Source organism: Dreissena polymorpha, chromosome 2 (genome assembly GCF_020536995.1).
Source record: "Dreissena polymorpha isolate Duluth1 chromosome 2, UMN_Dpol_1.0, whole genome shotgun sequence".
Lineage (NCBI taxonomy): Eukaryota > Metazoa > Mollusca > Bivalvia > Myida > Dreissenidae > Dreissena > Dreissena polymorpha.
The window spans coordinates 125,841,875-125,855,302 of NC_068356.1; the positions used below are offsets into that span (position 1 = coordinate 125,841,875).

At 34.5% G+C, this 13,428-nt stretch overlaps 1 protein-coding gene across 1 annotated transcript in view; it reads left to right on the top strand.

Annotated features, from left to right (window-relative positions):
* The window catches only part of LOC127868893 (sorting nexin-8-like), a 34,526-nt gene extending 23,240 nt beyond the window's left edge, over nucleotides 1-11,286 (top strand). Inside the window, exons 12-13 of the mRNA XM_052411035.1 lie at nucleotides 1,497-1,685; nucleotides 4,273-11,286. Coding sequence (XP_052266995.1) covers nucleotides 1,497-1,685; nucleotides 4,273-4,389 — 306 coding nt within the window. The 3' untranslated portion in view covers nucleotides 4,390-11,286. The remainder of the gene's footprint in view (nucleotides 1-1,496; nucleotides 1,686-4,272) is intronic.
* The last annotated feature ends 2,142 nt before the right edge of the window (nucleotides 11,287-13,428 follow it).

Genomic DNA, 13,428 nt, shown 5'->3' on the forward strand with positions numbered 1-13,428 from the left:
ACTAGTAGTAGTAGTAGTAGTAGTAGTAGTAGTAGTAGTAGTAGTAGTAGTAGTAGTAGTAGTAGTAGTGGTAGTAGTAGTAGAAGTAGTAGTAGTAGTAGTAGTAGTAGTAGTAGTAGTAGTAGTAGTAGAAGTAGTAGTAGTAGTAGTAGCAGTAGCAGTAGCAGTAGCAGTAGCAGCATTACAAGACCAATACTTAAGAATGATCAAATGGGAAAAGGTAACATAGCACCAGCAGTAAATATGGGGCTCATTTACAGGTCAGATTTGGAATCTCTGCTGTAAAATGAGATTTTGAATGAATTAAAGGGAGGCAAATCTGTAATAAAAAGAACATGCATAAACCGTAGTTGTTTCCCTTGTTTGAACCATGCTAAATCCTCACAAGTTTGGAAAGAATTGGATGAAAAATTTGGACTTTATTGCATAAACACCATTTTCTCAATTCAAGGGGAGGTAATTCTGTACTTCATGGACCAATAATGCTCATTTTTTGTAGGGTTTGTGTCCTCATTGATATAAAGACACTGTGCAAATTTGGAAAGGATCGGACAAAAAATGTGGAAGATTTTTGAAAGTTTTCACAAAATAGGCAAAAACGAATAAACATGCAAAGTTCAACGAGCTCCTGCGGCCATATTTTTTGACGAATCAAATTTCTTTGAACAACTTTTTCAGGGGAGCCCTCAAAGGTCATTCCTGTGAAATTTTTTGAAAATCTGATGAGCGGTTTCTGACAAGAAGATTTTTTAAGGTTTTTACCATATATGGTCATGGCGGCCATCTTGGTTATGTGATCAAATTTTTTTAACAATTCTTTTGTCCCATGACCTAGGGATGCTCCACATGAAATTTAGTTGAAATTGGCTCAATGGTTTAGTAGAAGAAGATGTTTACAAATTTGTATACGGACGGACGGACGGACGCCGGACGCTGAGTGATCACAATAGCTCACCTCGAGCTATCGCTCAGGTGAGCTAAAAATCTGAAAATGGTGGAGTTTCATCACCGGTAAGGGACATTTCTTGGCAATAGTCTTGTTTCTATATGGTCTAAGGTAACTGTAAACTAAAATTCTGAATAAGCTTGGTTGATTTTAAATTGAAATTGTGTTGTTTTTCAGCTTAAATGCAAACCGTGCTAGGGCTTGCACAGCTTTTTTAGTAAAAATAATGAACTAGTTGAGTCTAAATTGTTTTGTTTGTAGTCGTACATGGGCTTCACTATGAGAAAATGGGGCTTAAATTATTTGTGTTAAGGCCAATGTAAAGCGGTCTGCACAAGCGTTTCAGGGACGACTTGTATCTTGTGTATGGAATTTTGTATTGAAAGAAAGTCTCTTCTTCAGGAAAAAATCCAGATTAGGTGGAAAGTGTCATCCCTGATATGCTTGTGTGGACTGCACAGGCTAATCTGGGACGACACTTAACACTTTTGCATTTAGCCATTTTATCCCAGATTGAGTTTCATATTGAACTTCAATCATTTCCCAACAGGTGGGCACAGTAGAGCAGCTGGAACAGAAGATCCTGGACCAGGAGAGTCAGATAGCCAACATGGAGAACCGTAACTACTACAGCCTGCACTGCCTGCAGATGGAGACCCAGTTGATACACGCCAACCTGGACATCGTGTATGAGGTACTGGAGGCAACTGCCACCGTACAGTCACAGTCACACTCCGAGGTTAGTGTACAAGATACAAGATATCTGAATACAGCGCACAGTGTGTAACAGAAAAAGTCTCTTTCTGGACTTTATGCATGTGCTTAAGTGGTAGCCCAGAATAGCCGGTGCAGTCTACACAGGCTAACCAGGAACCTCACTTTCCTCCAAAACTTGATTTATGCTAAGAAGAGGCTTTTTAAAAACAAAAAATACCTTAAAAGCGGACAGTTTGGTCCCTTATAAGCCTGTGCAGACTAAGCAAGCTAATCTTGGAAGACACTTTACGCACATGCATTTTATCAAAATTTCCTGACTGAGGCTTCAATTTACCCCAACATTGATTTGGCATTTTGTCACTTTGTTCTCAAAATTGTGCGGAGCAAACTTTGCCAACATTTCACAAACAATTTATTTAGTTTAAACCTATTTATTTTAGCTTGATTGCATCGAAAGCCTAAGGCTTATATAAACGCTCTCGAGTCTGTTTCCTGGGCCTAGAACCAGTACTTGGTGTCTTTGGGGAAGATCTGAAGAATGCTCCCATGGTTGGGATGAAACCCGTGACCTCCCGGTTGCTAGGCGGACACCATATCCATTACACCATGGCGACCTTAATTTATTTGAAGCACGGCATGCCAGCATCATGAAGTGTAAATGGGCAAGCCACTTTTCATTTCCGTATGATCCAAATATTCTTGAGTTGTGTGCATTTGAAAGCTGAAAAAGCACCGTGGGTGTATAAGTCACAGTGTAAAACAGCTTTAGTTTTTTGTCCTAATTTTGAATATTAAACTAATTCAATTTAAATTGTGCAATAATTTTGAGGTTAATATTTAAAATTGAAATAAAAGTCTAAAATGGAGAATTTGTGTAGCATGGGGACTTGAAGATACCTCATTAAATTTCTTCAGCTCCTGTTAAATGATTAATTGCATGCTTTGGGGTCCAAGATCTTTTTAATTTTGGGAAAGTATAAAGTTGTTTAAAAAGTAGCATAATTAAAATTTGTATTATACCTGCATTGAAAGAAGTGGGCGTATTTTGCTTTCACATGTTCATCGTATGGTTAGACGGTTGGTCCCTACACAATTAAGTGTCACTAGGTCAAATTAATGAAAAAGCTCATGAACACTCTAAAAGTCACAGTTTTTGCACAATCATAATGAAATTTGCTCATTTTTTTTCTTTAAAGTTTTTTTATTCAAGTCTTTAAAACATTGATGCCAGCTGTTCAGCAGTTTGTTATATATGTAATATTGTGAACACTCTTAAAATCACTTTTTTGCCCATTCATCATTTAACTTGCTTAGAACCTTTTTTCTAATCTTATCAAAGTTGGTAATGAATCTAATCAGTTGAAAACATAGCCACTAAGGGACCAGCAGTTTTCTTTTTATGGCTTTGGTGCATTTACACTAGAAGGACCTTTTTTTTGCCTGTCATCATTAAACATGCTAAGATTATATAAATTGTTTAAATACCACTCACTTTTCAGCCATATAAGCAAGAAATTTATTAACTTTCTATTTATAATCGCTCTTTACACTTTGATCTGTGTAAATTTTCTGAGCAGGAGCTGTAATTGTGGGACCTGCTAAGAACACTGTATTATGTGAAGTTGGAATAAGACATCAAACTGGAAATGGACATCATTTTGGTGATTTTCTCAAACAAAACAATTCATTTTATGATCTGAATTTATTTTTGTAATAATGTATATATACTTCAAGCTTAATAAGCAAATTCCATTACTTTTTCATTAACAGTTATTGTATTTTTATCATTTTAACTGTATTTTAAACTGTGTCCATGCCCTGCATGGACACAGTTTTATTTCATGAGGATTTTTTTTTAAATAAAAAAAAATCCAGTTTTGCAGTAAAATCAATTTAAATGATGCTAATATATATGAAAGTATCTGTTTTAATTATAATTTGTCAAACTAAATAAATACAACATATAAAACTGCATATAATGCACTTTTGAAAAACCACAATTTATTCCCAAATTGATGTCTTATTCCAACTTCACATAATACTGTGTTAAGAAATTTCGCGAGTTAAGTCGATATAAAGAGTGAATATTAATTAGATACAATGCTAATGACTTCATTGCCGATATGGCTGGAAAGTGAGCGGCATTTTAACAATTAATAAAAGTAATCAAGGATATAAAACCGCGAAAAATACCTGTCTTGGCATGGACGTCGCCATCTTGTTTGTCACGTGATTACCCCTTTCTATTATCAGACATTTGTTTAAATAAATTGTTGACCTGCAATATTATCTCACCTTCAATATTAAAACTAGTTATCTAGGTTTCATGACTGTAATATTAATGCAGCATATTTTATAAACTAGATTTGATGCCTCACAGGCTTATCAAGGACTGCGCAGGCTAATATGGAATTTTTCATTTTAAGGAAGTCTCCTCTTTGTGAAAATCCATCTTAGGCTGAAAGTGTTGTTCCCTGATTAGCTTGTGTGGACTGCACGTTCTAATCTGGCACGACACTCATTCATTAAGACCAGCTTCTCCAGAAAGCAGCTCATTATAACTAGTCATCTATGTGGCATGGCTGCAGTCTTGTGTGCTATTATTTCAGCTGGGCAAGGTGTGGGAAGCCATCGGTCCCATCATCAGTGCCATACAGCAGGAGAGCATGGGGTCACCGCGTAACTCGTTATCACCCATCAACAACAACAACAGAATCACAGTGTAGATTGATTATCAACCATCAACAACAACAGAATCACAGTGTAGATTGATTATCAATCATCAACAACAACAGAATCACAGTGTAGATTGATTATCAACCATCAACAACAACAGAATCACAGTGTAGGTTGATTATCAACCATCAACAACAACAGAATCACAGTGTAGGTTGAGTATCAACCATCAACAACAACAGAATATCTGCATGGATTGTAAGGAAATAGTTATCACCCATCAAAAACAACTGAATCACAGTGTAGAATGTCCAACCCATCAACAACAGAATAGCGGAGCAGAGTTTATGGTTGTCAACCATCAACAACAACAAAATCAGGGTGTAAATTTATACCCATCAACAACAACAGAAGAACAGCATAGACTGTGATGGATACCAAATGTAACTTGTTATCCCCCATCAACAACAACAGAATCAGTGCGTAGGGATAGGTTTCTGTCTCCCCCCCCCCTTCACCCAGTTCTTTCATTCTATCATCTACAGTTAAGTTGATTTGAATGAGCCTTCTTCTGGGGAAACATGGTTTAATGCATATGAGTGTTGTCCCACATTAGCCTGTGCAGTCAGCACCGGTTAATTTGGGATAATACTTTAGACACATTAATTTAACCCCACAAGGAATCGCTTTCTGAGAAAACTGGGCATAATGCATGTGTGTAAAGTGTTGTCCCAGATTAGCCTGTGCAGTCCGCACAGGCTTATCAGGGACGACACTTTCCGCTTTTATGACATTTTTCGTTTAAATGTAGTCTCTTCTTAGCAAAAATCCAAATAAGGCGGAAAGTGTCGTCCCTGATTAGCCTGTGCAGATCGCACAGGCTAATCTGGGACGACACTTTACGCACATGCAGTATGCCCAGTTTCTCAGAACACAACTCAAACTATTGTATCTGATACAACATTGGTGATTACCTGCCACATTTTTACATTCAACCCTCGTCATGCATTTGGCCCCACTCAAAGTCAGGTCAGTTATCAGTCAGACAATGTTTTTGTCAATTATTTTTCTTGTTAAAAGCCTTAATGTTGGTGTGTGAAAATACATGTTGATTCCCTGTGTTTGACTGGTTCAATATTCTGCATTTGTTAATAAATGTGTTCTTCACACTTATGTTAAGAATGTCTAAAATTAGTTTCACTGATTTGAGCCGGTCTCTGGAAACCAGGCTCAATGCATGTGTGTTAAGAATGGTCACAGGTTAAACTGACCTGTCCTCACAGGCTAATCAGGGATGACACTTTTTGCCTAGACTTTGTTTTTTGGGTTCAGAAGAGACTTTCTTTTAATGATAAATTCTATTCAAGAATCTGGTTACCCTGATTAGCATGTGCGGGCTGCTCAGTCTAATCTGAGATGATATTTTGCGCAAATGCAATAAGTCTGGTTTTCCCAGAGATTAACTCATCTTATTGCTCATAGTTTGATTTTCCTTACAGTAAGGTAATGCAAAGAGTATGTTTTATATGTGGTTATTTTAGTCAAAATAGAAAACCACATGATAAAATACTGTTGCTGCACAATGTTATGTAAAATATTCAAACATTGTTATATAAAAAATCCTACAAAAGTTTTATCATTTTAAATTTGAGACATTTGCTGAACATTTTGTTAAGCATTTTATCTATCAGATATGTCAAGTGCAAGTTTAAGATCTGCTTAAAATATCTGTTTAATGTCTGTTAAATGTCTGTTAAAAAAAAGTTTACCCTGAAATTCAGTTTTGATCACATCTTTTGTTTTGTTTGTATGTTTCTTGCAACTTGATGCCCTTCTTTGATCTACCTTATATAGATTTACCTGATTTTTACTAGATTTAGCTGTTTCATTTTGCATCAACAACTCATACAATGTTTGGTTACTGAAATAGTAGTTGTGTGTTATCATTCCCAATCCTTCATATTAACAGACTGTGGCCTTTGTTAACATTTGGACCAATATTTATCCCTTTCCCCCATTAAAGCAAAGTGAAAATGGCTTTTGCAACCAGCATAAAACCAGAACAGCCTGCAAGTAACTCTCAGTCTGTTCAGGTTGTATGCTGTTTGCTGCTCATTAGTAACTAAGGGTTGGAAATGAAGAATTTAAAACTTGAATTTAGTATTACAGGTCTTTGAATAAATTTAACTTTTTAAGGGACTACAAATGCGTCAAAATACGTATCTAAATGGTAAAAGGGATAATTATTCTAGTAAGCTATTTTTCGGTAAACTTTTTTATGTGTGGTAAACTGCCAACATGACTTGTTATATGTTCAACAACACACATTCTGATACACTGCCTGTGTAAGACCACTCAAACATATCACCGAATTTCACTTTTACCCTTGCCTACTATAGAGGTCAGGGTCTGTGTTTTTTGTATTCCTTAAATAAGTGCTCAGTAATGTTTTAACGTGCTGTAAATCTTTTATGAAGACTTTAAAGTTTTCTCAATTACTTGTTGGCTTGTAATTGATAGTGTTGTGTTTTCCTAGATGTTAACTGTTAATGATTATTTGGAATATTAGCAATATGTGTTGTTGTTATCAAACATGTGTAAATGGCTTCAGAGAGTTGCATTATTTTTAATCAAATTGATGATATAATTTATGAAAAAGTTTTTTTCATAGGTACATTTGTGTAAAATCTCCTTCTTATCGCTGATAGTTTTAAAGGGACTGTATCTGTTTCAGATTTTAATATTTGAGTCTCATTCTGGGAAAACTGGGCTTAATCCATTGCATGCTGGGAAATTTGTCGTCTGCTAAAATGTCGTATGCAGAATTTCTAAAATTAGCATTTTCTTCTATTTTTTCAAAGAATACTATCAGAATAGCAAACAGTTTGGATCCTGATGAGACGCCACGTTCTGTGGCGTCTCATCTGGATCCAAACTGTTTGCAAAGGCCTTTAAAATTCGGTTCCCGCACTGAAAGGGTTAAATCATGTACTTTTAAGTGTTGACCCAGATAAGCAGGTGCAGTCTGCACAGGCTGATCTAGGATGACACTCTTGCTTTTATGGATTATTTATTTATTTAATGTTTATGTTAAGTATCTTTAATACAAAAATTCACTCAATGCGAAAGTGTTCTCCCTGCCTGATAAGCCTGTGCGGACTTCACAGGCTTATCTATGATGACACTTTATGCACATGAGTTAAGTGCTGTTTTCACAGAGCGAGACACATATATATACATTTGAGGATTTGTCTGATTTGTTTTATGTTAAATGTTAGTTTGTCAGTCCTTTTGTGTTAATCAGCAATAACTATTAATTTATTTTGATTCAATATTAACATAGTGTTTTGGAACCCTTAATGTCAGTGAAAACAGTGTGTTGTAATATTTGAAATTTGTTCAATTTTGTGCCTTGTGGGGTCACTTTTGTGAATATTCTGAATTTTTTACCAGCCTGATGCAATAGAAAATTTAGACAATTAATACTAATTATGTGCATCACTCTGTGAAAACTGGGCTTAATGCATGTGTGTAAAGTGCTGTCCTAGAGTAACCTTTGCACTCCACACAGATTCACCAGGTTAGATACCGTTACTTGCAGCTTTGATTGAGTTTTTTTTTATTGAACGAACATCTTATAAACAAAACCCCAGTGTTGGCAGAAAGGGTCAGCCCTGATTAGCTGTACTGGGACAACACTGTATGAGCATGCATGAAGCCCAGTGTTACCCGAAAGTAGCTAATTTACATGTATAACCCACATAGTAAGTGTGCCATTAAATAACAGAAATACTACATATGTCAATACAGTTGTTGTAAGGATAAAGGCTTGGCGTTTTAGTTGGTTAATGTGTTTAACCCTTTGATATGTATTTTGACGCATTTTTGGTCCCTTAAAAAGTTATTGTGACTATTTTCCCCTACCGGTGAACTTATGGTTTGCATTCTGTCAGTCAGTTCGTCACACTTTTCTGGATCCAACGATAACTTTAAGAGTTCTTAATATTTTTTCATGAAACATAAACCATGGATAGATGGCAATATGGACACTATGCACGTCATTTCATTTTGTTCTTACATCAAAAATTATGGTTGCTATGGCAACAAATAGATTAGAAATACTGCTGAAAAGGGTGGTTTTTTGGATCCTGCGATAACTTTAAAAGTTCTTCATATTTTTTCATGAAACTTAAAACATGAATAGATGGCATTATGGACATTATGCACATCATTTCATTTTGTTTCTTCGTCAAAAATTCTGGTTTCTATGGCAACAAATAAATTTAAAAAATCTGACAATGGTGGAATTTCTGACAATGGTGGAGCCGGTAGGGGACATATATTGCTTGGCAATAGTCTTGTTTTTAATTAAAGGCCTTTCTTACTACATGTAGATTTAAATTTTAATGGTTTCTTATCAAACCCTTAAATACTGATTAGCAGCAAACAGCATAAAACATGAACAGACTGCCAGTTACTCGAAGGCGGTTCTGATTTTATGCTGTTTGCACAAAGCCATTTTCCCTTTGCTTCTAAGTGGGAAATGGTCAAGTTACCTGTTCACAGATTGAGAAACTTACAATTTTACGTTTGTGTCTAATTTAAATATTTGACATAGACAAATCGTTTACATATAGATATAAGTTATACTGTTTGTTATTGTCAATTTACTGAACTATTCCTATTGGTAGAAGTGACAAAATAACGTTATTTAATGGCATACTTCAAAATGTACAGAATTATATGAACAAGTCGGTTAAGATCAGGCTTAAAACTTGCTGTAAAAAATGCTTATCTGTTTTTGTTTGTTATAGAATTAAAAGATTAGTACTTATTTAATTAATTTAATTAAGTTTGATATTTGCAAAGTTGTATGGTTAGGAAAGTTAATAGATTTATTAGATATTTACAGTATTAAGTCAAAATAATATAAAGACTAAAGTAGCAAGATCGTATTGAATCAAATTAATCTGTTAAGTTTGAATTTTGAAAAGTTTGTAGGTTACATAAGTTTATTGTTTATTTGATATTAGTAGGATATCTACAGTATTGTATTAGATATTCATAGTCAAAATGATATATATGTATAGACAAAAATAGCAAAATGTTATTTAATCAAATTATTTTGCTATTTTTAGTGTTGAAATCGATTTTAAAGAGCAGCAATTAGTGCTACCAGTTATTGTAAAGCAATACATACTTGTGATTTTATTTGTAAATTAATGTCCATAATTATGCAATATATGTTCCCATGGTAATGTATTTGCAGCAGTGTTCAGTATGCTAGTCATTCATATAAGAGTTACGCAGTAGTTTAGTCCTGGTCTTGCATTAATCAATCTTACACCTCACATTGTTTGCAGTATTCTCAACTGTTGTGCATAAAAATTTATGAATTGCATTAAGTTTAAATTCAGAAATCTGAGTTTGGAAAAATTGAATAAATTAAAAAAATACTTGCAAGCTCTTGAAACTTTCCTGTCATTATTATTAGTTTAAATTCTTATAATTCCATAACGTATATTGCAATTAATTTCCAAAAACATGGAAAAATGATGTAGACCTAAAGTTTATAAAAAATACAAATTTGACTAATTGTTATTACTGTGAAAAAAATAGGAAAAAAATAAGTTTTGATGTTCCTTGTTAACTCCTGTATGAGTGAAAAATGTTATATCAGAAGTGTTTTTATAAAAAAAGTGCTTGCCCTGTTTAATTGTGAGTGGTATTTAGGTACTGTCCATATCATACTGTGATGCTTGATGTGTGAGAATCTGTCTCTGACATAGTACCTTTTCAACCTTAACTGGAACGTTGTTTAGAAGAAACTTCATTTACATGAAAAATTCCATCAAGCGGAAAGTGTTGTCCTTGATTAGCCAGAACTGACAGCATGACACTTTATGCACATGCATTAAGCCCGGTTTTCCCTAGCACTGCTTATTTTTCTTCCATTATAAAAGTCTATAATTATCATTATTAAAAAATATGTTTTGTTTAAAACTTATATATTTGTATATAAACAGATATAAGAATATTGCTTGCATGTTCTTTTATTAGTTCTTCTGTGCTGCTGTACAAGTTTATTTCCGTATTCCTTGTAGCATATCTAGTTGTTTTTATTAATATGCATGTATGCATTTCCAATTTCAATGTCTATGTACAATTCCAGCGTCTAGTTGTAATCAAGTTATATGCTGTATACAATTTGTTCATGTCCGTTTGTCTCTAGAAAGTGATAACACTTCAAGAATGCCATATTTGTTTTTTTCCATCTCCTCATTGCATTCAAAGAATTATTTTAACCATTTTCATGTTCATTCTGATTTTTAAATACGGGGCTCTGTCTTATAGTCAATCCTTATAATCAAGACAGTACCGTAACAATATGCGACCAATATGTAAATAAGCTTAATTGCTGTATGGAATAAATGCTATTGATTTATAGGCCATGTTATTTCAATAAGTAATATGAATAATTTAGACAATCACCTGGTATTTGTTAATTACATTTTGAACGAATCTGTTGCTGTTGTCTGCAATAATTTAATGCAATATGTAGATTGTTTCTGTATTGGTAATGTTCATTTCTCATTTGAGTTTGTTTGTATTTTAAACATTTATAAAGTGTGTATTTTCTAGCAGTGTGTATAGAAATTTTGAAATTAATGCAGATTGTTCGACTAAAAAAAAGATATAAAATCACTCTGTCATAACATAGGATATGGACTGCTTAATTTTTCGTATACAATGTTTATTCCCACTTCATATATGAGCACTTTGCTTTAGTTTTTAACCAATATTATATGAATTACTTCTTTGGTATTTAAGCTATTAAACATTCCATATGAATTATATTCGACGGGTTATTGCGATGTATGTTGTTAATTTATATTATTTGTTGAAGATGTTAAATAAGAAATAAAACTTAGTACAAACATACACAACGAGTGTACTTGTTATTTTCCTATCGACTGAAGCAGATTTTTGAGTAACGTCGTGCGACAATGGTTTTTTTTGTGCGACCAGTGAGGCTCCGGACCAGCTTGTGCATAAGCTGTACAGTTAGTGCAGGGTATGTACACACACTTCTCACCAAGGCAACACGGGTTCAATCCTGTAATAGGAAGCATGTGAGTTTGGTTTGTTGCCACCATACTGGGGAGGTAGGGTTTCCTTCGGCTACTACGGCCACCCCCAACCCCACCCTCTAAACTGAAAAAAATCTTTTAAGAATGACTCAATAGCTGGAGGTTACAGCTATATTTCAAAAATCGCACGGGAACCTCCACAATGTAACCCAGCCAGAAAAATCCCCAACCACAATAGGGATCAAACCCGGGACCTCCCGGTTCCAAATAAGGCAAACACTACCACGTCGCTATAAAAGCTAGCTCATACAGCAAGGCAGTTTAAGATCTCCTTATACCGAACCCTGCTACACACACCTTCCAATTGAGAAATTCTTCCACGAATTTCCCTACGACATCTGAGGGAAGTGTTTTTTTACGTTGAGCGCCAATGTATCTCAGCATGCAAAAATATATTTTTCAATCATAGCATGTTCTATTTAGTTTTTACTTAAAAACTATATTCAATTAAGGCGTGGCCTTGTTTGGATAAGGTCACAGGAGTGCTCGGGGGGGGGGGGGGGTTTCAAATCCAAACGGTCGGGAATGTGACAATCAACCAACTCGCATATGCCGGAAATGGGGAACTGGGTTTCATAGGCTCTAACACAGCAAATGACCTTCATAAGCGGATTAATAACTGCATATGTAAAAATAAGTGTTAACGTGTAGATTTATTTCAGAATAATGATAACATGTATGTATTACCTTACCATAAACAAGTTATCGTTAATTAACAAAATCGCTGTTATCCAAGTTTACACGTCGACTGCGTATCATCGATATTGGCACCAGTGGTGCAGAGATGAGCCTCGTCCTGGAAAAACGGGGATAAATGCATGTGCGGAAAGTGTCGTCCCAGATCTGTCTGCGCAGTCCGCAGGAGCTGTAATTTTGTGACCCGCATAGAAATTTCGCAGCGAGTAAAGTAGATATAAAGAGCGAATATTTATACGATATAAACGCTAATCACTTTTTTGCCGATATGGCTGGTAAGTGAGATGGATTTTAACGTTTAATAAAAGTAATAAAAGGTATGAAACGGCGAAAAAAATGTCTTGGCATGGACGTCGCCATCTTGTTTTCACCCCCTCTGGAAATACTAAGAAATCATATATTTCAACCAAGTCTTACAAATTTATTTTGAATACATAATGTACATTGTTAGGACACATATGATAAAATGTTATAGTATTCTTATTTATGTATAGACGTGTTTTATTTTTAATATACTTGTAAATGAATGTAATTAATATTTTAAATGATTACATTGTGCAAATACTAGCATATATAAGTGCTAAAAATGCATTGAAGGTGTGATATGAACATTGTTTTGATTTATAAACTTTATAAACACGCATTTATAATTATATTCATACACATAAAGACTCTACATAACAAACATTTCATGCGGTGGATTAGCGAATAGAATTATTTAAAAAAAAATACAATAGTAAGTTAGCATTTCTTTTCACTTGTATTACAGTTCAGTCTCCAACAGCGGACTATCCCCAATAGCGGAACACAATAATGGTTCATGAATAAAATATTCTTCATTTGATTCTTACCGCTTCATTATTTACAAAAATGATGATGTCATCCTGTCAACAAGTTTGCCGAGCTTTCATGAGAATTCACGTGCCATATACAATTCTTTAGGAATGCTCTTATTCATTAACTTTTGTTAACACAGTAAAGTCTATTCAATATATAGATTCGATAAACTCAATTAATTACTCAGAAATATTTTTCTTTGGCGAAAATCGCTTTGAAATTAGATACAGGGTCTGTCTAAAAGAGAGGTGCAAATGTGTGAACTTTCAGGGATTGTATCAACATTTTTTTTTTGATACGCCAAAGTAGGTTTGACGTTTGAATCACTTGTTCACTCGTGACAACAGCATTAAAAAAAAATACATTATCTATTAAGTATAACTAGTAGGTTTATGTGATGATGTA